This window comes from Phalacrocorax aristotelis, chromosome 15 (assembly GCF_949628215.1).
Source record: "Phalacrocorax aristotelis chromosome 15, bGulAri2.1, whole genome shotgun sequence".
In the NCBI taxonomy this organism is placed as follows: domain Eukaryota; kingdom Metazoa; phylum Chordata; class Aves; order Suliformes; family Phalacrocoracidae; genus Phalacrocorax; species Phalacrocorax aristotelis.
This window is the reverse complement of record NC_134290.1, coordinates 16,933,729-16,957,432: the sequence shown is the minus strand read 5'-3', so window position 1 is coordinate 16,957,432 and position 23,704 is coordinate 16,933,729. Positions and strand designations below refer to the sequence as shown.

The window sequence follows — 23,704 nt, the reverse complement described above, 5'->3', positions numbered from 1 at the left end:
TATATACTTTATTATCATTAAGAGGCTGAGACTTCAGTTTTGTAACAAAAATGCTAGTAGAAAAGTGGGTTTTCTACAGCTCTATCTGTTGGTGTCACACGCTGGATTCTGGCTACCTCAGTTAGCTGCCATCTCTGACTCTGCAGCAGTTTGTCATGTGTAGTGGACGGTCCTGATGCTAGCAAAAATAAAAAATTACTTTCCCGTTGTTCCTATCCCTTAGTGACTTGAGTGCTGTTCTTTCATTCCCTTCAAAAATATTTAAGGTCTGTCTTTTGTTTTGCTTTATCTTGGACACTACAGGAGAGATAACTAAAATGTGTTTTACTTGGGTTGTGTCATTATTGTTTCATCTGAAGACTATTTGGCATGTGCGCCCCCCACCCCCCCATTTTTTGTTTATGCCCCTTCATTCAAAGCTGTGTGCTGCTGGCATGCCTGCCTCGCCCCCTCCCCGCAGGAGCAGCGGTCTCTGTACCTGTCTGTCTCCCTTGTAAGGAGGAGGCCGGACAGTTGTCTCCCTCCCAGACCCAGTGTGGAGGGGTATGGGAGTAGAGGAGGACTTTAGAGGGGAGGTGGCTGAGTGTGCTCTCTGTGCTATGACTGTTTGCCTTATCAGAGAAGGTGAGAGGCAACGTGCTGTGTGCAGTGAATGTTTTCTGTTTTTAAACACTGTATTTGCCTTATTTTTCTTGTATCTCAATGGAAAAGGCTGCTCCCCTTGCTTAAATAAGTTCTTGCAAATGGTGTCTTTTTACAAACTTGGGGTTTTTTGGCTTCATTTTGGTAGTAAAATGAGACTTTCAGTAAGCACTTGTCACTTGTCTGTGGCCACCCATTTAATGCGAGCGTTTTTCTTGCAGTTGTTGCATGTCAGAGTAGACATGGTGTCAGTGAGTATTTCCCCCACCTTAGCTCAAGGTGCATGTTACTTCCAAACATTCAAGACCCTGTGCTTGAAGAGGAAAAAAAAATCCCTTCAATAGTCCATGAGGATCCACCTGTGAAACTTTGTTGAAAGACCCCAGGGTGTGCCCAGTCCTGTGGATTTTTGGGGTGCTCTCGTGGCCACCTTGTGCACGTCTGTTTGGAAGACAGAGTTGTAATCGGCAATGTATGGTTTAATTTGCATAGACCGTAGGAATGTCTGATGCTTGAAATATGTCTTGTAGCAGGTATTTTAGAAATGCTTTTGCAGAGGCTTTGATAATTTCCTTTTTCTTTTCCAGGCCTCCAGTAGCGCAGGGAATCTGGGTGTGCTTATTCCTGTTATTGCTGTGGTGAGTATCCAATGGTTGGGTTGTTGCAGAGTAATTTTTCTTACATATATCACATTTCAGTGCTATTTCATGGTCAAATGGTTTCATTAACAGCTAGGCAGAAGCAAGCATCCAAGAGAAATCTAACAGTATTGTAAAATAATATTTCTTGCTCTAAGAGGGGAGGAAACATTTAATAATGACATATCTCTTAAAATAATTAGTCTTTTGTAATTCAGGGTTAGGTCGTTGCTGGCCATGAAATCAAGAGATTCATGGGCTAAGTAACACCACAGGGGATATTTCTTTGAAGAGTGTTTGGCATGCAAAGTCATAAACAGCACGTGTCTGTGGCCTGAGGAGAAAAGTGAAAAACAAAAGTTAATAGAAACAGAGTTAAAATGAATCTTAGTTTGGCAGCACAGTGAATTCTGCTTCTTAAAAGGAAAAAAAAAATGAAAAGAACGATTGAGAAAGGAGGGAGGAAGTGTCCTGTGTCTTCTGAAACTAGAATTGGCTGTCATGCCAAAAGCATCTTAGGAAATGTGCAAGGACACTGATGTCTATTCCAGACTCATTTATTTTGATGTATATCTGGTTTTGGTCTTGGATGACAACTTTTTCTGGGGGGAAAAACATTTTTTTAAAACAGACCATAACTATTAATTCAGCTAAAAAATGGTGTGCAACCATTCTAGATCTCCAGCAGAAAATTGCATGCATCCAAGCTGGGTTTCCAAGTCAGTAAGACTAGTTGCCTAACTGCTGTAGCTTCCACAAAACACATCATGTCTGAGATCCACAGCCAAACTTAAATTTACTGGGAGACAAAAATATCGTGTCACTTTCTCCCCACCTGAAGTTGAAGTCTTCTGTGGAACCTTTCCTGCACAGCTAGTGGGACAAAAGGGGAAGATGTATTACATGCAGCAGGCATGCCTACTTGTAATTTGCTAGTGCTGCACATCCGTTAACAAGCAGAAGAATATAATTCATTTTGTACTCTGCCCTCACAAACCTCAAAACTGAAGCTTTGCAGAGAGAAGAGCCTAAAATTAGTACCAGTTAAAGATCATCAAAGAACTGTTCCTTTCCTTGCCCTGTCTCTTCCACCAGTTTCCAACATAAGCTCTTCCTGACTTCACCAGCAATGGCAAGGGCCAGATCCTGGCTTCACAGCAGTGGGTTTATTAACGCCTTGGATGGCTGTTATTCAGCTGCTCAGTTTTTGCATGAGCTAGGTAGTCCTGTGCTGAGACACATGTTCTAGCTGGTAGTAGCACTGATTTCAGTGAAAGCAGGATAATTTTTTCCATATTGAGAAAAGATTAGTGCTTGTTAGACACTTAATGTAAAAGTTATGGAAGTACTTTCCTGTTCCAAATTTTTATTGATGATATATTTGCTCTGAATAGCTGGTGATAATTGTATTTTTCTTAACCAATGTGACCTTTAAATGGAGTCAGATAGTGCCAGAATCTGAAGCAAGAGTTAATGGTTACATTATGGTTGTTGAAGCAAATATTTGACTTTCTTGCACAATGTATGAAGATCATGAGTTCTGAGCAGTAGCTGATTTGCTTTTCTGCTTGACCTCTTTCCCTTGAATAATCCCTGTTACTTCGGTCTAAAACCCCCCATATTTCAGATGCTGCAGCTCATTTAATCATTGATAAACCAATTAAATCTGTGGCATGAATATTTATTCTTTTGAATAGCCTTTTCTTCTTGAATATAAATAAAACAATGTGTATATGAATGTTAATTATTTCTGTTGTGAACCTTCAATACTGAAAATTGTCCCCCGCACAGTGGGCTAGGAAGTAAGCACAATGGGAGACAGGAATAGAGGGAAACATCTGAGCTTCCTATTCAATATCAGCTCTTCATTTCTCTTCATCATCTAATACCGATATTTCACTGGCTGTCATGTTAAAAAGCTTTCTGTACGGGGCAAATAATTGTAGTAGATGCAAAATTATGAAGGGCAGTGGGTAAAAGCAAAATGAAATCAGTAAGTTAATATTGGAAAACACCTTTTAAACAGACTTCCTCATCCTTAAAATAACTTGGTTTATAGCTTGATATGCATATTTCTGCTAACATAAGACAAATTTATATTATGAGTATATTTAGATGGATACAATGTTTGATACCGCAAATAAAAATAAAAATACACTCACTGGATTGTGAGGCATGATTTTTTTAAAAGGTATGATGCAACACAAGGTATGCAAAGGTGAGTATGTTCCTAGGCTTTATTCACTTGAATGTAAGGTGCAACTCTGTTCCCTGTAGGGGGGAGGCAGTAAGAAGCTACAGAGTGCAGGTAGATCTTCTCTCTTTCAAATGTGAAACAGGCTCTGTACGGCATTCATGTTGTTACCAGAATGATTCAGAAAGTTTACAGTCTTAGTTTAAGGCTTGAAATGTTTTGTACATTGAATCAAGTGAGGAGTGTATTTGATTTCTTACCAAATGTGATTGCTATAAATCACTCTCCTTTGCAGAGAGGAGTAGGTGATAGTGAGCCGGTGAAAGGAACGTTTTGCTAGCTGCTTTCCCTGTAGTGGTTACTCTGAGGATCTTTATATAACTTACCTGGTTGGCCTGATTCTGATACTGCTTGTACTGATGAAGGTCCAAGAACTGTATTGAAATGATACAAGTTAGGTTGGGGAAAAATAGGGGCTCCCTTAGTACTTCATTCCTCCAAGACGTTTTTGGTACGCTGGTCCATAAGGCTCGTTGTGTGTATCAGTCTACTGAATGTTAAATGATGCAAGCAAAAGAATGACCGTAGACACCTACTCTTCTTCAAGTTAGATCATGTAAAATACGTAGGAGAGACTTAAGTTTCTAAGACTGGTCAGGTATTCAGGATTTCCTTATTCCTTTTTATTATAAATAGGCATCCTAGCACAAATTTAGACCTAAACTTCAAGAATCAAGATAGTCTGAATATTTTATTGATTACATTTTATACACTGACGTAGAACACAAAGTCTAAGTTACTTTGTGATTTATTTTTTTAATATACTTGTATCAATAAGTGGCACTAACCATTTTAAATTGCAGTCAAATTATCTACTGCTCTGAGTCCATTCATGTGAAACTACCTGTAGGTAATATATTTTTTTTTGATACCAGTGGCTTTTGTATTAGCTAACATGACAATAAAATTTCCTTTATGATACTGGTATATTAACGTGTAATTATACAGCCCATGTATAACAGTGTGTTGGAGGTCAGCTCTGCTTTTAAGACTTGGCTGGGTTGACAACTCTGCCCATGAACAGGAGGCAACTGGTACGATGTTCGTAGATCAGAAACAAAAAGGGGCGGTCGACAATAAAGCGAATCTGAGTAGAGAGGGGCATAAACCCGACGTTGGTTATTGCTCCAGCCTCTGTGCCCTCCTCATTTACAGTGATTGTGCCTTGATGATTGAACTGTTAAACAAACAAAAAAGAAATTGAGGATCTTGTAAGTATACCCCAGCGATGTGCTCGCAGCCCTCCCGCCCTCCACGTCCCGCGCGTGGCTCCCTTGTGGCGCTCTGGCTGGTAACTCCTGTGCGGCAGCGGTCCTTTGGTTTTGGTTGGGAATATGCCTGTTCCTGACTGACCGCAGCACTTTTAGTGCCTTTGACTTTGGATTAAACATGTTCCTCATTGCATAAATAGACAACAACATGCAGAGGAACCCATACCCCCCCTACGTCCTCCAGCAAAGACGAGGAAAAAATATTATTTTAGCTTACTGTGAATTATTTTTACTGTGTTGCCGTGTGTTCAGGTGATATAGTTTAATCAGAAGGGAAGTGAAAAGAGGAGTAAATACCCTGTCAATGGTGACTTTCTCATCCGATATACCAGAGTAGTTGCCTTTTTCATTGAACAGTTCTTCTATTCCCATGGATCTCAGATAATCAATCAAGTTATAACTCTTCTCCAGCTTAAATTTAGGCAGAACCACTTCTCTTGTTCTAGTAAAAATAAAAACGAAAATGAAGAATCATAGAGGAGATACATACTTGCATGACTCTTCTGCTTTACCTATCTGTTGAGGTTTGGTTTTTTTGCTGTCTTCAGCAAGCAGGACACAGAAATGTACAGGACTGTTTACTGTACTCTTAATATGAAAACTTGGGTATCATTACTTTAAAGCTGTGTTTTAAAAAATTAATTCCCCTCCTGCAACTGTTGGTTTATCAATTTACTATTTCACTTATGATCACTTACATTATTTACGTGTAAGATATATGGCTTTGAGCAGTTCAGTACGTGGCTGGATATGCTTGTAATAAATGTTGAGCTGTCAGATTTTCTGGAGTACTAAATTGGTTGGCTTCTGAATAGCGCGTCAAATCAGCTCTTTTTGTCGAGTCTGAAGACAGATACCACCTAGTCTGTCATCTTGCACAAGAGGCTACATCACTTTTTCTCTCCTGTAATTGTGATGTCCGTTGTTGATTACTGAACGCATGCCTTTGTGGAACAGGTATGTTGGAATGCATAGTGCTGAAATGAACGTAGGCTGCTTTCCATGTGACCGAGATTATTCTGCACAAATAACCTGTTGTTGTCATACTCCTGTTTTTCCTCCTCATTGTAAACATTTTTGATAAGAACTTTTTATTTAAATCTACAATGTTAAATATTTAACAGAAAGAATTGTGGAATTCTGTGAGAATTTTCTACCTCAATCATCCGTGATTTCCTGACAGCATTTAAATTTTGAAAGATCCCTGGTCCTGACTTTTAATTCAATAAATCCATCTTTTTGGGGTGGTTGTTTAGGTTTTTAATCAAAACATCATATGTTGTCTTCAGTACTCTTTACTTACCCGTGTCAATCTCATCAAGAAAATACGCTAAGACTTTAACAAGATGCACTTTTCAGCAGATACCTGTTTGTCATGCTCTTCTGCCATTTTTCCACCACTTGAGGCGTTATCTGCTTTTCTAGGGCTTTCATGCCAGAGAGTTTGTGTGGCAATACAATCAGCATGCTGATGTTCCCCACGAACGGGAGCTGCATCACGCCACAGTCTAGCTCGGGGTCCGCAGCAGCTAGGAAGTTCCCTTTAGTCTGCATCATAGGAACCTTTATTGTTTGCTTGTCATTCAGTCGGAAACTTCTCTTTGTTGTCATTTCCACTGGAAACTTATTCTCCCAAGTTCCTGTTAATACAATGCAGAAGACAGATAAACAAAAAACCCCAAGATCCTTGTTTGATAAAGTATTCCCAGAATATTACTTAGCATTAAGTTTTAGTTCATGTGAATTGGGAATTGCTGTAGGAGATTGTTGATTTCAATTAAGCCTGACTAAGAAGACAAGTTTTAAAGTGACTTTAAAATTCCCGGCTTTCTTTCTAACTTAACGTGTCTGATTGGACTATTCTGATTTACAAAAGCAGGTAAACACAAACGGGAGATCTGAAAGGGCTTGGTGTGAACGATTGTTTTCTACAAGGAACCTGGAAATTACAAAAGTTTAAACAGATGCAAAATATTTGACAGGGTTTGCACCTAGAAACAACTGGCACAGCTATATTTTCTGAGAGATCTGATACCTGAAACCAGGCTGTTTCGAGCATCAGAAGCATCAAGCTAAGTAATGGTTGTTTTCATTTTGCATAGATGATGTTATGCTGAAGGCATTACCTTCCTTAGTCCATTCAAGCCAGTTAAGTTTGTGTTAAGACACCCTGAAAAGTTTGGGTGATGATCGCTTAATTCTGTGACCCAGTTTGATGTGGTTTCAGCACACCTACGCGAGCCTGTCGTCAGACAGGTTTATGCCCAAAGAATACAATTCAACATATTTTGCAGCACAGAAAGCTTCGTCATCAGGGTTTGAGTCTTTCTATGTGAAGATTCTTTGGGCATCCCAAGTAGTTGACTGTAAAAGAAGGTGCTTTTTTAAAGTGGTGTTCCTAATGATGTCCTTTCACAACCAAGGATCTGGAAAAGGCATAATTTTTTCTTAATGGGCAAACAAAGCTAGAATTTCAGAGTGGAAATAGGGTTACTGATATTTCCTGTTTAAAACTCTGGATTTTAGGTCACTGTTGGCAAGCAATTACGTGGGGAGTGTGGCTGTGACTGTGTGGAGAGACTACAAATTTAGCCTTAATCAGTAACGTTTTTTTAAAAGGTTGCAAGTGATTCTGAGATTGTTAATCTCACTTTGCCAAATTGGCTGGGAAGTAACAAAAAAAGCCTTAAATCCAACCTTCATTCTAATATTTTCTTCATATGTTGGGCTGATGGGGAGCAGACTGAAAAGTGATCAGACCGTGGTTAGTGTTCTGAAGGGAATGGGATATAAAATGGATTATGCTAGTCCCAAACAAATTGTCTCACTTCTCAGGAAAAACCAACATCTGGCTGTTCTTCAGGCAGCAGGATTAGCAGGCATAGGACTCTGGCTAGCTAGAGACACGAAGCTGCTGTAGGTCGGGGGAGCTTCAGCAGCACAGTTATCACCTGAGGAATGGGAGACATTTATCAGCCCTTCCTAGTAAGAGAGAGGAGCTGGGGAACTTTTGTCTTGAATTCAGTTTCGCGGATGTGTTTGTCTTGGGGTAAAATGCTGTTCTCCAGCAGGAGCCACGTGGTCTTCTGGGGTCGGCTGAAACCAGCTGGCACTTTACTGGCTGCTGTGACTTCCCGTTTTGGATCTTCCCACCAAGATGCCTTTTGGATCCATCTGTAGTGGCAGATGTTGCTCCACTGGTTGACTTCTCTCGCATTCGTTACTAGAATCTCATAGAAGCAATTTTGGGTCTGTCAAAATTTGTGAATTGTGGAAAGCTGCTGTGATACCGTGGCTAAAATAAGCAGATCCTGCTTGATAGGAAGCTCATAAATGATTGTTCAGACCTCTGCAGAATGGAGGGTAGATCTCAGTTAGAGGTAGGCTGGATACCTATACAAGATAAAACTTACTTCTTACCAGTGTGAATGGTTTCCAGTAGTTTCTTGACGGTGTTTAATTTAAAGGAAGCTTGAGATTTCATGGTGGTTGGCAAGTGTCCTATTACTCAGTATCGCTTGTACCGAGCATCTCTGTGTACCTGAGAATACTCACAGGTTTTTTAGCTCTGAGGGCTTAACAGAGCTTGTCTGCAATGATATGGACAGTGTAAATATTGTAAGGGGAAAGACGCGGACAAAAATTAGCATGTCTAGGACTAGTGGGGAAACTAGGAAACCCAGGAGCAGAGCTTGCTTTTAAAAAGTTCAGTTCAACTCAGAATAGAATTACCAGGAGACCGATGCTATAAGATGAAAGAATGGGAGACAGCAATAAAGAATTGATCTTTTTGGTTTGTGAGGGTTAGAAATTACAGCCTGCAGCAGATAGCATCAAGGCAACTTGGACTAACAGGACTTCATGGGGAGAAGAAAAAGCCAGAAGTCTCTTTGGTCTTGATGAGTCAAGAGATCCAATACTAAAGCTATTTAATTTTTGGTGGGGTGTTTAGTTATTTTGAAATGGCAAAAGTGAGGGGGTGAAGGTACGCTTCATAAACATAAAGGAACGGTGTTCCTGTAAGTTCCCATCATCAAATGCTGAGAAGGCAGGTGTAAGAGAGCCCTTGAGCGTTTGTTTCTTGGAAGCAGACACATAACTGGAAAAAAGAAACTCCTTTATAAGTTATGGGAAGGAGTATGTAGTACTTCCAAACATTGTTATCTTTTTGTGTTAATCTCTCTTTCCTTACCAGCGTTTTAAGTCACCATCATCCGATTTGCATCTTAATTGGTCAGTAACAGATCTCCTTTTTTTTTCTTAGTTCCTCTTTCGTTGGCACCTCCCACCTTTAGGTCATTTAATACCACTTCAAAAGTTTGTTGAAAATTACCAAGCCTTCTAGCTGAGGCAGATAACCAGAGTTGAAAATCTCACCACAGACTCTTAGTTTAAATGTAAAGAAATTGAAAATAAGGATTCATAATAAGAATATATTATACCGTCTTTACTTCAAGCCTCTTTAACTGTTCAGCCTATAGTGAACGTGTAGGGGCCTATATCAGTGGATGGTTCATGCTGAATTAACTGAAATATTCCAAGTAGTAAATGCATTTTTAAAAAATGTTTTAGAGGAATACTGTTTTGGTTCTTCCTTTTAGTCCCCTCTATAGTCTTGTTGACAACGATCATGCTCTGATCATGTAAAAAATACATACTTTAAGCAGAAATTCTTTATAGTCATTCGTATGAATCCTGAATATTTCAGAAATGTTAAGTGTTTTAACTGAAATCAACCTGTACCATTTCAGTGAAGCCAATGACTTGAAGGAGGACTGAATGTGACTAATAACTTGCACATGAAGTAATACCTCACCATCAAGGACTCCTACAAAGCTTATGCTTTCTGAGGCCATTCTGCATTCAAGTGTTGTTTTTTAGTCTCACTTTTAGACTATAAAGTTTTAGATGTAATGAGCATTTGCTGTATTTGTACAATACCCAGTAACTTCAGGGCATGACTGGAACATCAGTGTGCTACAGAAACATGCAAAAACTGGGCTAATAGAGTTTCTTCTTAATGAGGGAGTTAGGCTTTTTTTGAACTGTAGACTAGAGTCAAGCTTACTCTGGGGTTTCTAATGAAGCATGCAGTGAATTGCAAACTGAGAAAGTCCATTGCTAAGATTGAAATAAAAGATTCTTACCCTTAAAGTAAAGACAGTTGAGAATCATCATCAGCGTTGTTGGGTTTACATTCACAAGAGCTTCCTTTATTAATCCTTTGGTCAGCTTCAAGATGCGTTCGTTGGTTTTAGTTATGAAGTTAGGATCCGAAAAATCAGCTGGTTGGGCATCAGCAAAGTAGTATGTTTTCATACTGTTTCTGAAATCACTCAGAATAGAAAAGTCCTTCTGAATATAAAGGTCGTTGACAGACCTCAGTGTATAACCAAAATTGCGCCTGAACAGCCGATGAGTGAGTTTGCGGAAGAGATTATGAACAGTCATGAGCTCGTATTTGGTGCTGGCATTAATGAAGTCTTGAAAGCCAAGCACAGATAACACCTCCTGATGGGTCTGACCCTTCAGACCCAGAGAAATCATAGCCATTGCAGTGGAAATGCCGACAGGAGCCATGAGAATATTATCTGAAGAGTTGGCTTTGTCTGCCACGCTGCGGTAAAGGTTGAAGCCAAAGTTTGCATTGAGGATATTGAGGCGCTGGATTCTGGTTTTGCCTTGGAATAGTTCAAGAATATTTCCTTGCTGAATTTCAGAAACCATGTATGGGCCAGCATCAATAATGTCACTGTAGTCATCTTCACCCAGTATCTTGTCGAGATCTAGATAGTCCTCTTCCTCCTCCTCTTCAGGAATCAAGTCATTAGTGATAGTGTTTTCTCTGTGGAACTCAGGTGGTAAGTTTGGCATATCATAGGTCCCATTTTCAGGTGGCTGTGCATCTTTCAGGCTTTCAAAATGCTCAGTGAAGTCCTTGACTCCACAAAACGTGGAGGTTATGATGAGAACAAAGGCAAGCAAATGAAATAGGAACTTCATTCTGACAGGTCAAAACCTGGAAGACAGCATAACACCGTTGAGAGAGCATAAAGTAGTTGAATTTTTGTTCTGTTCCCTAATTTTAGGTCCATGCTGAATTCTGTCACAGCAGAAGGTCTATAGTTACCTTATTGGACAGCTTTTTTTTTTTTTTTAATGGAACAGAGCTTAATTAGATGGATAAATCTGCTTTGCTGGTAATTGGTTTTGCTTACATAATGCCTCCAGCCTGCCAACGAATTGGTTGACCTCCTGCTGTAAAAGTTGTCATTACTGGCATATTTCAGCAGTAACAAACTCATTATCTAAAATATGTGGGACTCTTTATAAGCCTGTAACACTTAAAATGTGTACTGTTACTAGTGTATGCTAAAAACAAGACATGAAGGTAAGTTTGAAGATATGAGCTCGGGAGGGGGAGGGACTAGGCATCCACTACAGGAGCATAGCAGAAGGCTGAGGTGTACCGAACAATTTAAGAAACAGACATCCTGTAGCTACAACAACGATGGGAGTTCTATGGGACTATTTTTGGAAGAACAAGGCTGAAATTTGATGGAATAAAGGAGATCTGGGTATGTAGCAACAAACCTGGAGAAAGACGTTTATTTGCATTAAATGCCATTAGTGGGACTGCGCTGTGGGAAGCGTTAGGCGTACACATAGGTCTTGGCCGCTCGTGGTCGTACTCCGCTGTGGTACTACATGTCTGTGCACACTTTTTGCAGCTGTGTATACTATTCTGCTGGTTCTGTGAAGGATTGGCTTGATTCTGCTTTTTGTTTAGTTAGGTTTCATTTTGGTTTACTTTTGTGTAGCCCTGCACAACATGTGCTCTCCGTTTTCTTCGTGACAGCTTCCTGTTCAGAACTTTGCTTCTCTAGTCTTAGTGTTACCCCGATGCTGGACTCCTAATCTCACTTCTTTCGTGTGAGGATATGCTTAAGTAGAACACGCGTTTTTCTAAAGGGGTACTTAATCTCTTCATCTACTAAGCATTGGACCATTGCATTTTTTGAATTATTTTTAAAATGAGGAGCTCTCTTAGATACGTATTTTTTTGAAGAGAATGCATCGGCCTTACTCAGCTGTAAAACACTGCACCAAGAAGTGGGTCTGAGAGACCTTTCACCACAACATCGGGTTGCCATAATTACAGTGCTCTTAAAAAGATGTGAGAAAGTGCAATTCCTTCTTGTGACAGTCCAAGAAAGGCTAAACTGTAAGTGTTCAATAACTGCACCAACTGAAACTGTGAAATGGGTGTCTAAATGCACGGGTCTTGGTTTTTGCTCAGACTTCTTTAGAAAGTCACTTGATGACTTTTTATAAAGTCAATTTCTGCTGATAGTACTTTTTTGAGTAAAATGGCAAATACAGTATAATCTAGGACAGAACACTGAATACAGTTAAACCAAAAATCTTACTAATATGTTAATTTAAATGTTTTAAATTAGCAAATAGTCCAAAGAGCTGTTCTGCAGAAGTAAAACATACAGGTATACACTCCTGCACGCCTGTGAACCAACCAATGCTAAAAGGAAAATATGTTCAAACATGTTGTAGCGGGACTGAAGTAACTGAACTAACAGTTTAATTTTCAAATCTCTCCTCCCCAGCTAATTAGCCTGAAATACAACAACCATTTCACGTGATTATCCCATATAAAAAATGAATTGTTTTACAACAATGAAGGACCCATAGACAGCACTTTTTAAATGGTTTTATACTGTGACTGAAGGACTCGACTCAGTATTTTTATTGTTTCTTCATAAATTTGTCACTTTTTTCCCCCGCCCCGAGAAGTCAGGCCCTTAGGGCTGAGATACTCTGTCCAGTAACCATTGATAAATGTTTTCTGCTTTTGGCACAGAAGAATTTGCTGCGTCTAGTTCCCAGCTTTACATTCTCGTCTTCACCAAAGTTCAATTATTGCTTAGCTGCACTTACACAGGCAAAGCATTCCCTCACTCTGCAGTGTATATGTCTTTGGTTAGATCTACCTAAAATAACAGCAGATATAAGTGAAGCTTACCTTTAAGCCCGTGTACGGAAGATGGAAGGCATGTGTTGAGTAGCTCAAGTAAGGGGAATGGCAGGGTTTAAATCTGAACTTTGACGCTAGTTTTTTGTGTATCTCCCAAAGTAAACATTCCCTAAACCAAACACTGCTAAACTTACTTCGTCAGCCAAAATCCCTCCCTTGCTTAGAGATCTCTGCTGAATTATGTGTTGTTTGTTGAACTACTTCTATGGCTTTGCAGGTACTTGCTCACTTTTGAGGAAGATCTTTGAGCAAAAATTGGTGTGTATGTAAGGTTTCAAAGTCAAGCATGCACATAAACTTGACTGTTCATGACTAGTAAAAGCTATGTCGCTGCTATTTTGTGCTGAAATGGAAATGGGGGGACATCTTTCTGCAGATGTGGTTGAGGCCTCTGTGGTTGTGATGGTCGGGCTTCTTCAGTCAGTGTTACATTGGTGCAAACGGTTGTGTTGCACAAGCAGCTTCTTACCATAGTGCTATTCACCAGCTTAAACTCAGAGTAATTTTACTGTAATACACGGATTTCTTTTTTTTTTTTTTTTTTAAAATGAACAGTCTGCCTCATGATTTACAAATATATCCAAAGTTGGCTTTGTATAAGGTTTCAGTGAAATAGTGCTGGCTTTCATACCTCAAGGGAATTATTGTACAGTTAGAGAAAACTCCTTCAAGCTAGATTAGAATCTAAGGTTTTCTTAATAAAGTTTACAGTAATAGTGTACAGTCATATTGAATAAAGCTTGCCGTTTAATGGACTGTTTCTTTCACTTTTTAAACACAGCCTGTGCTTCTCACACTTTTAAGGATTACACACTGTGAGCTTTGTTATATAAATTTGTCTAGCGTTGCATATCATGTTGGCTGTATAAACTGTGCTCCTCCAGCGGCAGCAGCTGTTTGTGCAAAAAGTATCAGAGAATTTTAATAACTGTGTTGAAAATAATGCTCTTTTACTTGCTTGTTTAGACAGTAAATTCTCCAGACCTGATGTCACTGTGTGCGTGGGTGCAAACAATGAAAGATCCCCGATCGGTGCCTCAATGTATTTCCACAAAGCCAATAAAGAATAGCAACCAGAAGTATGTTTGACTAATATTTATTTGGTTTTGAGTTCCTTTGCACTGAAGCAAAGCTGCATGCATTGTCTTCAACACAGTTTAAAGGACCATGTGGTCGCTTCCTCTCTGCAGTTGATAGTATACTAATATTATGTATTCTCCTCAGAGGTTACTGTATCAGCATGGTATTATTCCTGTGTAAAACAAAAGGAATTGTTACTTCAGGCATCTCAAGTGAGAATTTAAGATATTCTAACAAGATCTAAGTTTCTCTATACAGCAATAGCGATGTAATACTAGTCTTCATAGACGACAAAGAATATAACCTTTGTAAATCATAGTAAAGAACGTACATGAATTGATCCTTTAGCATGGAATCAAGTTATTGTAACCCCATCGTTTTGTTTATTTTTTTGGTAGCTCACTAGGCGCTTGCCACCCATCAAGGAGGCCAAGCCCAGGTTGCAAAAGCTGTTCCGTGACTTCTGGCTGTATTCAGTGCTGATGGGATTTGCTGTGGAAGGATCAGGTAGTGTAAATTCTGAGAGAACAACATTACTGCTCACATATAAACCCTTGATTAAGGTATGTGTAACTGTATGTAAACCATTCACAGCGGGCTGAGAAAATATACAGGCATAACGACACTACAAAACAAACAGCTTACACGACAATTCTCTGGTAGGATTTCTTTACATCTTAGCTCTGTTTTGCTGTGAGAGTCAGCACGGTACAATTTGTACTTACGGGTTTTTTTCTAAGCTAAGCTAATACAGCAGTTCGGCTTAGTTAAGTATGAGTTTTGATAGCAGAGTTCCTGAAATGGAAGATCAGACACATGGGGTACAAGGGTAATCAAGTGAAAACTTCTAATCCAGTGAGAAACTTCATGTGGAATTACCGAAATGTTTCTTATGTTTGGAACATGGATCACTTGTGTTGAGTGTTTGTGCTTAAGTGCATGAAAAATTGGCCCTAGGAAGTAGTACAAAGCTTGATAACGCTAGTTAACTTTGTGAATCCCAACACTGTTTTTCTTCTCCACCCCACTCTCCTCTTTATACTTGTGCTTCAGGTCTCTGGCCAGAAGAATGGTATGAAGGTGTCTGTGAAATCGCCACCAAGTCTCCATTACTCACGTTTCCCAGCAAAGAACCACTTCGATCTGTTCTCCAGTACAATTCTGCCATGAAGAATGATACCGTGACTTCTGTAAGAATTAATTTCTTCTATTATCTCCTCCCATAATGTCCATCAGAGTTAAATGATAGAGTAACCATGATATATTGAAATAGCACAATACCCCTTCAACCAGCCTATTAGTGAAAAACAGCTTTTTTACACTGCTCTTACATCAGCAGTGTAAATGACTTGGGTTTAGTTTTGTTCAGTGTTAATAAAAGTGTTTAGGTGGTAGCTACACTATTTTGATTAGGTGTAGAAGCGAAATCTCTGTGGAGATGGAAGCCTTTTAATTATTTTTTCATCCATTTAGTATCAGACAGACAAAAGTAGCACTATTAAAAAAAACCCAAAACCAAAAAAAAACCCAACGAAACAACAGACTTTGGAAGGAAACTACACATTCAGTCTTTAAAACAAATGTTAAGTGAGCTTTTTCCCTTTTTATCCTCTGACTTGGTACTGGTATGCTTCTCTCTCCCTAGTGTTCGCAGGATAGATTTTACCTGAGGATTATTTGTGGTAGCAGCGTAAAATGGGTTGAAGAGTTGCAGCTTATGAAGGGTCTTTGGCTCCCAGATAATAGAGAAATCTGCATTGTGCCTAGATATTTAGTTCTGTGACATCGAAGAATGACACAACAGAGCCTGGAAGTTTCAGAAGCTGGACAAGGTTGATGTTGATCAAAATTACATGCATTTTTTGTAGGAATTGTATTTCTTTGTTGGTAGAACTGCACGGAAAGTAACAGTTATTTCAGCAGGGAGCTTGACTCCAGTATTTAATTGTGATTAATTCTGTATTTGAAGAATCGTGACTTGCTGAGTCAAAGCAGGTTGGTCTTAGTCTGCAGACAGAGGCATCCTGGTGTATTGTTTGTGAAGGTTAAAAAGTAAAGACTAATAACTGAAAACAAACGTTTTGAGAACACAAACTAATATAGTACTCCCACTTACAACCTCATGTATTCCTCTCTAGGCTGAATTAAACGAATTGCGGAGTACCATAATAAACCTCTTGGATCCTCCTCCAGAAGTGTCAGCGTTGATCAATAAGTTGGACTTTGCCATGTCTACCTATCTCCTTTCTGTTTACCGCCTAGAGTATATGAGGTATACATCTATTTTTTTCACTAATAAATAAAAAAAGAAAAGTAAAACTGTGCATGTTGAAGTCAGACTCGCCAGACACTAAGATAAGTGAGAATTGTTAGCTCTATTGAAGATTCCGAGACTGGGAAATCATCTGTGCAAAAATGCCTTTAGAGCAGTTAAAAAGGATGGAATAATATAGTAGGGCCCCCAAAATGGGATCTCCTCTGTGCAGGGACGAATAGACGATGGACAAAAGGGCTCTTCAAAGGAATGTCTTGCAAGCGTAATGTGCCCTCTGCACAGTCTTGTGCTTGCACCCTTGGAGGGCAGCGGAGGCACGTGCCGATTCGGCAAGGTTAGGGTAATGTAGGAGCTGAGAAATTTTTTTTGTAGAGTACTTTTTTTCCCCTCAGTAGTTTGTAGTAGGTTGAACTAATCAAACGTACTGAACTCACAGACTTTTTTTTTTTTTTTCTTTAAAAGTGTATTTGTTACTGCTGTTCAAAGTGTGTAGGTGAAAGCTGAGGCGGAGGTCTAGCAGAGAGGGAAGTAGGAGGAAGCTTCTCCATCACGCTTTTACTTTGACAGTAACTGACAACAGGGATGACCATTTCCAGAAACATCATGGCTGTATTTTAGAAATATTTTTTTAATAAGTGATCTTTCCATCATATGCAAATTCAACAGATGCAAAGCCTGTAGAAATGTCAAAGTTTGTACCGTGTTTATACGCTTGTGTTAATTTTATAAGTGCATTACCTTCAGGTTTCCTGCTCCTGAGGTGTGACGGTTCGTGACAAACCAGCATTTTATGATCTGAGCCCTGTTTGTTGAATGTAGGAGGAATTAGCAATATCACACTTACTAGACACTTAAAATTATCACAAAATGAACGTTGATCGTATGCGTGTGGTGTGTACTGTGGCGTTAAGGTACATATGTTTGCGTTGAAGATGTTTAAAAGAAAAGAAAAAAAATGAATCAACAAAACAAGCGAACCCACAAAACTCTACTTTTCTTAGGGTGTTGCGCTCAACTGACCAAGATCGCTTCCAAGTTATGTTTTGCTATTTTGAGGATAAAGCAATCCAAAAAGACAAATCTGGTAAGATCACCTGCCTACGTTATCTTGCAACTTGAGATATTAGGAAGTTATCTCCAGGTACGCAAAGCTAAAACAAATCAAGCAACTATATAACAAAATTAATCACGTCCACTAGACTGCTCTTGCTTTATTCTTGCCAAGAGTGCTGGTTTTGTTTTGAAACAGCTTGGTTCAGTGTTGGCTGAGTAAACATAAACACTTTTTACCTGTTAAACATGGTTTATAAAGCAAATGTAATTCTGATAATCAAACCTTTCACCTCTCTCAACTCCTCAGGCATGATGCAGTGTGTGATCGCTGTTGCTGATAAGGTGTTTGAAGCTTTCCTGACAATGATGGCTGATAAAGTAGGTTACATGGAAACTAAATTTTTACATTTGTATGAAAGTTATAATTTGAGTTTATGAAAGTGCTCTTGTCTTTTTCCTTAAGAGGTTTATACTTCTCTTTGGCATGCTTTTTAGCCTAAAACCAAGGAGAATGAAGAAGAGCTGGAGAGACATGCTCAGTTCTTACTGGTGAATTTTAACCATATTCACAAGAGGATCAGGAGAGTTGCAGACAAATACTTATCTGGTCTGGTAGACAAGTGAGTACAGGTTTCATTTTTCTGTTCTCTTTTCACATTGACTGCTTAGTGATTACTTATGCAATTGATGACGACGGTCAAGTGGGTTTCTTGACTGGTACTTCTGAAACATCTCCTTGAAAAATAACATTCAATAGTATTTTTAGCCTGGACTCTGAAACCCCTGCTTAAAATGTCTGTGTCTGCTTAGTATTCCCATGGATGGAGCAAAGTGCCTGTGAAATAAGGCAATCTCAGCTCCTGTGAAACAGCTCTGCTAAGATTCTTTTAGAGAGCTTTTGACTCTGTATTGAGCTAGGCTGTCATGAGCCGTGGCAAGCGTTGTGATTTCTGTTGAGTATGAGCTTACTTCGTGATGTATATAGCTACCTCCTTGAGCAGCTCCGCTTCTTGATAAAATTACTTCCTTCCTCAGCTCTCCGTGGTTACTGTGTTTCTGAATCCTGTCTTGTTCTAGATTCCCTCACTTGCTGTGGAGCGGAACTGTGCTGAAGACTATGCTTGATATTCTGCAGACACTCTCACTGTCTCTCAGTGCAGTAAGTTCCTTTTTAAGTAATGCTATCAGGGAAATGAAATGTATGTTTCTCATTTTTATTTTTCATAGAACTGATTCTGTTCTGCTTTGTTTTGCATTTATTTGATACTTATTTGAGTTCTTAGCTGGTTTTTGCTCTCATCACTAAGATTGATTAAAACCTTAGGTTCTGTGAAGTAAGGAGTGCATACCCCTATTTCGTAGGTAGTAAAACTAGTGCTAGAAAGTTGTTGTCAAATGCGGTTCAGAAAGTCAAATTTAGCGTCAAGAATAAAACACTGGGTTACCAATTGTGGGTTGTAACTGTTGAACTGTCTCATTTGAAATAACAGTTTGGTAATGTTTTTTTGGTTTGTGTTTTATTATGAATTATGGTTGTCAGATTATATTCTTTCTAGTCTGTGTATGTGTATCCATATTCCTTGGATTTATTAGATCCTAGTATTCCTGAAGATGGAAATGCTTTATAGAGTTTTGGTTTTGTACTGTATGTTGAGGGGAGGGCATTGGATCTTTAAAATTATTTATACTGAGAACCAAACGGGAATACAGACTGTTTCTTAAAGCTACTCAGGTTGACTTTGAGAGCAAATACTAGCAAAAAGGTTGGGGAGAGTGCTACTTGTAGTGTTCAAGTTAAGTGATGATGGATTTTATCTTATTGAGAATTGACAATTGGTTTTGTTTAGGACATTCACAAGGACCAACCATATTACGACATTCCTGATGCTCCATATAGAATAACTGTCCCTGACACACACGAAGCCAGAGAGGTAGGTGGTCCTCTTTGATTTATCAAACAACAATATCATACCTGATTATTTTTCCTACGTCTGGGAGATAAATTAGTGACCTACTCCAAATGGTCCTTTTTTTTTTTTTTTTTAAAATACCTCCCTAGGTCAGGTTTTTCAAATACAGTATGACACTTGGTATTTATGTTTTTTCTGAATCTTACTATTTTAATTGACTTTAAGTGTGACAGTTCATTGCTTGCCAAGGGTATATTTAATTGTTAGAGAAAATTTTAGCCTTACCATGTTGCTGCAACCTGTCTTACTCCCTGTTACTTATTACACCATTAAAACCAGTGCCTCCTGTTAAATGTCCTGTATTTTACTGATTGTATTGATGCTTTCCAATTCTAGAGTATAGTAAAGGATTTTGCTGCACGCTGCGGGATGATTCTGCAAGAAGCAATGAAATGGGCTCCTTCAGTTACCAAATCTCATCTACAGGTAATGAGCCTGCTTCTCTGAAAGAATTTGATCTTTGCAGATCTTCAAAATGAGAATTAAATTATGTGATGTTTTTTATTCTTCAGGCTATCCAAGCACCATTTTAAATTTTGCTGTTGCTCTAAGGTTTTCCTTATAGCACTGGCAGAGAATATAATTTTTTTATTTTATGTGACTTCTGATGTAGTCCAAACATGTTATCTTGTAAATAAGAGGTTTGTAAAACGTTGATCACCCTGGATTTACTTCAGAAGTCAGAATTTGGTATAATAGAATGCTCTGCCTCACAAAGTTTGTTTTAATGCTGGTGCATTAGCTGAAAATATCAGCTGGAAAATGTACGATTAGAGTGTAAAGCTTGTTTCTGTTTCCCTCTTGGGAGGATGTTTTTTCTCTCTTTGTGGGTTTGGTTTTGGGTTTTTTTGTTTTTTGTTTTTTTTTTTAAACTACGGAGAAACACTGCTAATAATGAGAACACTGTAAACTACAGACTTCAGTTTGAGTGTGGGTGCAGTAAATGCTCACATGAGGCAGAATTCCGTCGAAAGCTGTGACAAGACCACGAGCGAAGACCGTAAAAGGCTATTTATGATGTACTAATAAAATAAATAAAATACCTTTTATGTAAACAAAAAGTCTCACTAAAGTAAAATGCAGGTGTCTGTTAATCCTTTGCTGAGTAACTGAAGAAACTACGTGGTCCAGGTTAGACTAGTCTTCTGTCTAGAGGTGCCCGACCTAAGTGCTGATAGCAGAATTTCTGGGGAGGCTCAAGATCTTTGACACTGCAAATCTACCTCAAGTTTATATTTCCCTCCCTAAAAGAAACTCAAGGGATTCTATCCTTACGGAAAAGGATAACTAATTATATTCCCTTCCTCTGTGAAGCCCAAAGCATTTCCTTTTGTAAGGTTCTTTTTGTGAAAGGTGATTCTTTTTAAAGGAGAACTCAGCCTTCAATATCTATCTAGATCACTTTATCTTTTTCCAAAATGGAACGAGTCTTACTCTTTATTTTGGGAGGACATTCAGAGCTTCTTATTGCCGGGGGAGCAGTGTCTAAAAGGGATGAGTAGAGACAGTCTACTTGTTGTCATGTATGCGTAATTAAGTTTTCTGGTAGTTTGCAACGAATGCTACGGTTGCTTATGAGCTGCCTTGTTTTGAAAAACACAGTAGTGTTCCAACAAACACTTTTTGTTTGTTTGTTTTTTGGGTGTGTTTCTCTTTTGTCAGGAGTACCTAAACAAACATCAGAACTGGGTATCGGGTTTGTCCCAGCACACAGGACTGGCCATGGCTACAGAAAGCGTTTTGCACTTCGCGGGCTACAACAGACAGAACACCACTCTGGGCGTGAGTCTTGTTTGTTTGCTAGTGCAGCTGTATAGCCATCGTGTTAATTTTATTACGTTCAGTATAGCCACATAACACAGAATTTCTAAATTGCCTTTGGCATAGTACTTGAACACTACTCAGGAAGATACCTTATTTCCTTCCATCTCAAATCAAGGTATCTTCCAACCATGTTGTTCTGTAAAATACTGACAAGATGGTAACAAGCAAGAAAATAAAACTGTATCTAATGCTGTTTAAGTGTTTTCTGTAGATGGTTCTTAGTGATTTGGAAGTAGTATCTTTGTGTAAGGCTGAAATGAGCTGCTTTCTAGAGTAGTAACGTAGGTGAGTATCAGGTGACAACCGTTTGCTCTGAGTTTTACATAGGTTTGCTCAACACATGCCTTTGCATTGAACGTTTCATGCAGTATATGCGGTTTTTTACAGTTCATTCTTTCTTATTTGTGGTTATAATTTCTGATCTCCTCGAGAGATATCCAGTAGAATCTGTTGTATCGTCAGCCAGGTTGTTTTTCAGCAGCAGCTCTGAAACTGCCTCCATGCCCAGCTTTAGCAGCATTTCCATTTGGTTCTCTGTTACAGTTGTCTTTCTAGACAGCATTGGTCGCTAAGTGTAAATAGGAGGAAGAATTCCCAGGACTCGGGAGTGCAGTTGTGTAGTCCCCTAAAGGGGCAAGGTGAACAAACTTGATAGAATAAAGGCTGTGCAGGAAGAAACTAGAACTTCATAACTGGAAAGGAAACGAGAAACAACTTTCTCATTTTCTTGATATGTTAACAGTCTTTGTGCCTGGGGCTGTCCTGCATGTCAACCAAGTGACAAAAGCTCTCTCAGGAAGCTTTCAGATTGCTAGCAGCTTGTTTTTCCTCTTGCTTTATCCCCATGGACTGGACATTGCTAATGCAAAGGTGATAGTACGCAAGTTCTACATCCAAGACATGTAATAAGAATAGTTCTCAAAAGCTGATCCATTGCTGAGCCAAGCTAGCCCTTAGCAGTACTGAAGCAAAGCGTTGCAGGAGTGTTGAATTTTTGACAGTTTTGCTGGCCTCGTATTTTAGTATTAAATCTTCAGTGTAAAAAATTCATGTTACAGTATAAAGGATCATTCTTTTTTTGCATGTTTTTGAGGAGAAACCTCTGAGTCACACATTCCTGAATGCTTCTGCAAAGGGAAACATTGATTACTAGTGTACTTTTTAAAGACGGGAACAAAATACTGGCTCTGTATTACTGTCAGTTCAGCAAGCCATTGCGTGGAGAGGGCAGAACCACGATAACATCTGCTCTTCTGTTGTCTTCCTTACCGGTTCATGTAAAGGGAGCAGCAGTCCCAGAGATTCTACCATTTTTATGCCTTTTTTTGGTCCTTCAAAAATTATATACAAGTACACATATATTTCAAACTGTATAGATGGAATTAATGCACGTGTTCTTATTTAATTTCTATCAGGTAATGTTATACCTAATAGTTCTGATACTATTCTGTTTATTACCATAAAGAAAACTAAACTTAAAGCATATGTGAAGGTATAAATAGAAAAAAAGACAGATGTTTATACTGTTCATATGCAAACACTTGTGTATGGTCTGGTCATAGGCAACCCAGCTGACTGAAAGACCAACTTGCGTAAAGAAGGACTACTCCAACTTCATGGCTTCTCTTAACTTGCGCAACCGCTATGCAGGAGAGGTAAGTACAGGATTTCTTGTGCGTGCGGAGTGTCCACGAGCTCTGGTGTGGCTTTTCAGCCATGGCTGGACAGGCTTCTCCAGCCTAAACTATTGTATGGTTCTATGTTATTTTAAGTATGGACTCTGAAGTTAAATTCCTTCAAGATAAAGGGTATCATTTTCCTAGGTTATTGAGCAGATCATTTTACTGTTGGTCTTGCAGAGAGTTCTTAGATTGCAGTTAAAGCTAAAGATTTAGCAAGGTAGTAAAAAAAAAAAAGATGTCTCTGGAGTTCCTTAATCTGCACATGACCAAAACCAAACTAGATTCCTGAAAATACTGTTCCCCGTTGAAAAACCCCTTATATTTTACAGGTTTCTGGAATGATTCAGTTCTCAAATGCTACAGGACGAACATCTGACCTGAATAAACTGATGGTCAAAGAGCTGAATGATGCTCTTGAGTCAGGCCACACTGAGTTCTACACCCAGGCCATGTTTAAGTTAACTGCACTGCTAATAAGCAGCAAAGGTAATGGAAAAACAAATGGAGCTCTGCTTTCTGGCTGTGAATGCCAAGAGTAATAAACTACAAAAACTATTCGTATACAAACCCAGTACACATCAACTTGAGGCAAATTCGTGTTTTGAGTTTTTTCAGTTAGGCTTATACTGGGGAAAAGCCTTCTTAAACTAGAAAGGTTTTATTAGGAATTGATTATTACACGCTCTGCGCGCCAATTTCTTGCTGATGTGAAAAGCATTAATTTATTCTGTTGGAGAAATCTGAGCAAATGTTTGTTTGCAGACTGTGATCCCCAGCTCCTTCATCATCTGTGTTGGGGACCCCTGCGAATGTTCAATGAACATGGGATGGAAACAGCAATTGCATGCTGGGAGTGGCTGCTTGCTGCCAAGAATGGAATAGAAGTGCCGGTAGGAAGCTGTTTAACAACTCTTTCTCTGCCCCTGCATGGGGAGAAGAAAATTTTGGGAGATTCACAGCTATTG

The 23,704-nt window shown here is 39.1% G+C and overlaps 2 protein-coding genes across 4 annotated transcripts in view; one reads left to right on the top strand and one right to left on the bottom strand.

Annotated features, from left to right (window-relative positions):
* The window catches only part of PI4KA (phosphatidylinositol 4-kinase alpha), a 65,320-nt gene that overhangs the window by 21,887 nt on the left and 19,729 nt on the right, over positions 1 to 23,704 (top strand). For all 3 annotated transcript variants that reach the window (XM_075110049.1, XM_075110048.1, XM_075110047.1), the window contains exons 19-32: positions 1,230 to 1,280; positions 14,334 to 14,442; positions 14,989 to 15,125; positions 16,074 to 16,207; positions 17,212 to 17,294; positions 17,571 to 17,641; positions 17,759 to 17,883; positions 18,341 to 18,422; positions 19,111 to 19,194; positions 19,570 to 19,659; positions 20,896 to 21,015; positions 22,620 to 22,712; positions 23,069 to 23,225; positions 23,502 to 23,629. In XM_075110049.1, the coding sequence (XP_074966150.1) occupies positions 1,230 to 1,280; positions 14,334 to 14,442; positions 14,989 to 15,125; positions 16,074 to 16,207; positions 17,212 to 17,294; positions 17,571 to 17,641; positions 17,759 to 17,883; positions 18,341 to 18,422; positions 19,111 to 19,194; positions 19,570 to 19,659; positions 20,896 to 21,015; positions 22,620 to 22,712; positions 23,069 to 23,225; positions 23,502 to 23,629 (1,464 nt within the window). The remainder of the gene's footprint in view (positions 1 to 1,229; positions 1,281 to 14,333; positions 14,443 to 14,988; positions 15,126 to 16,073; positions 16,208 to 17,211; positions 17,295 to 17,570; positions 17,642 to 17,758; positions 17,884 to 18,340; positions 18,423 to 19,110; positions 19,195 to 19,569; positions 19,660 to 20,895; positions 21,016 to 22,619; positions 22,713 to 23,068; positions 23,226 to 23,501; positions 23,630 to 23,704) is intronic.
* SERPIND1 (serpin family D member 1) lies at positions 4,207 to 12,943 on the bottom strand. The gene is made up of 5 exons (XM_075110050.1): positions 12,844 to 12,943; positions 9,953 to 10,824; positions 6,172 to 6,445; positions 5,103 to 5,247; positions 4,207 to 4,711 (listed from the first exon to the last, which is right to left on the bottom strand). The coding sequence occupies exons 2-5, from the start codon at positions 10,806 to 10,808 to the stop codon at positions 4,520 to 4,522; spliced, it is 1,467 nt and encodes a 488-aa protein (XP_074966151.1). The 5' UTR covers positions 10,809 to 10,824; positions 12,844 to 12,943; the 3' UTR covers positions 4,207 to 4,519.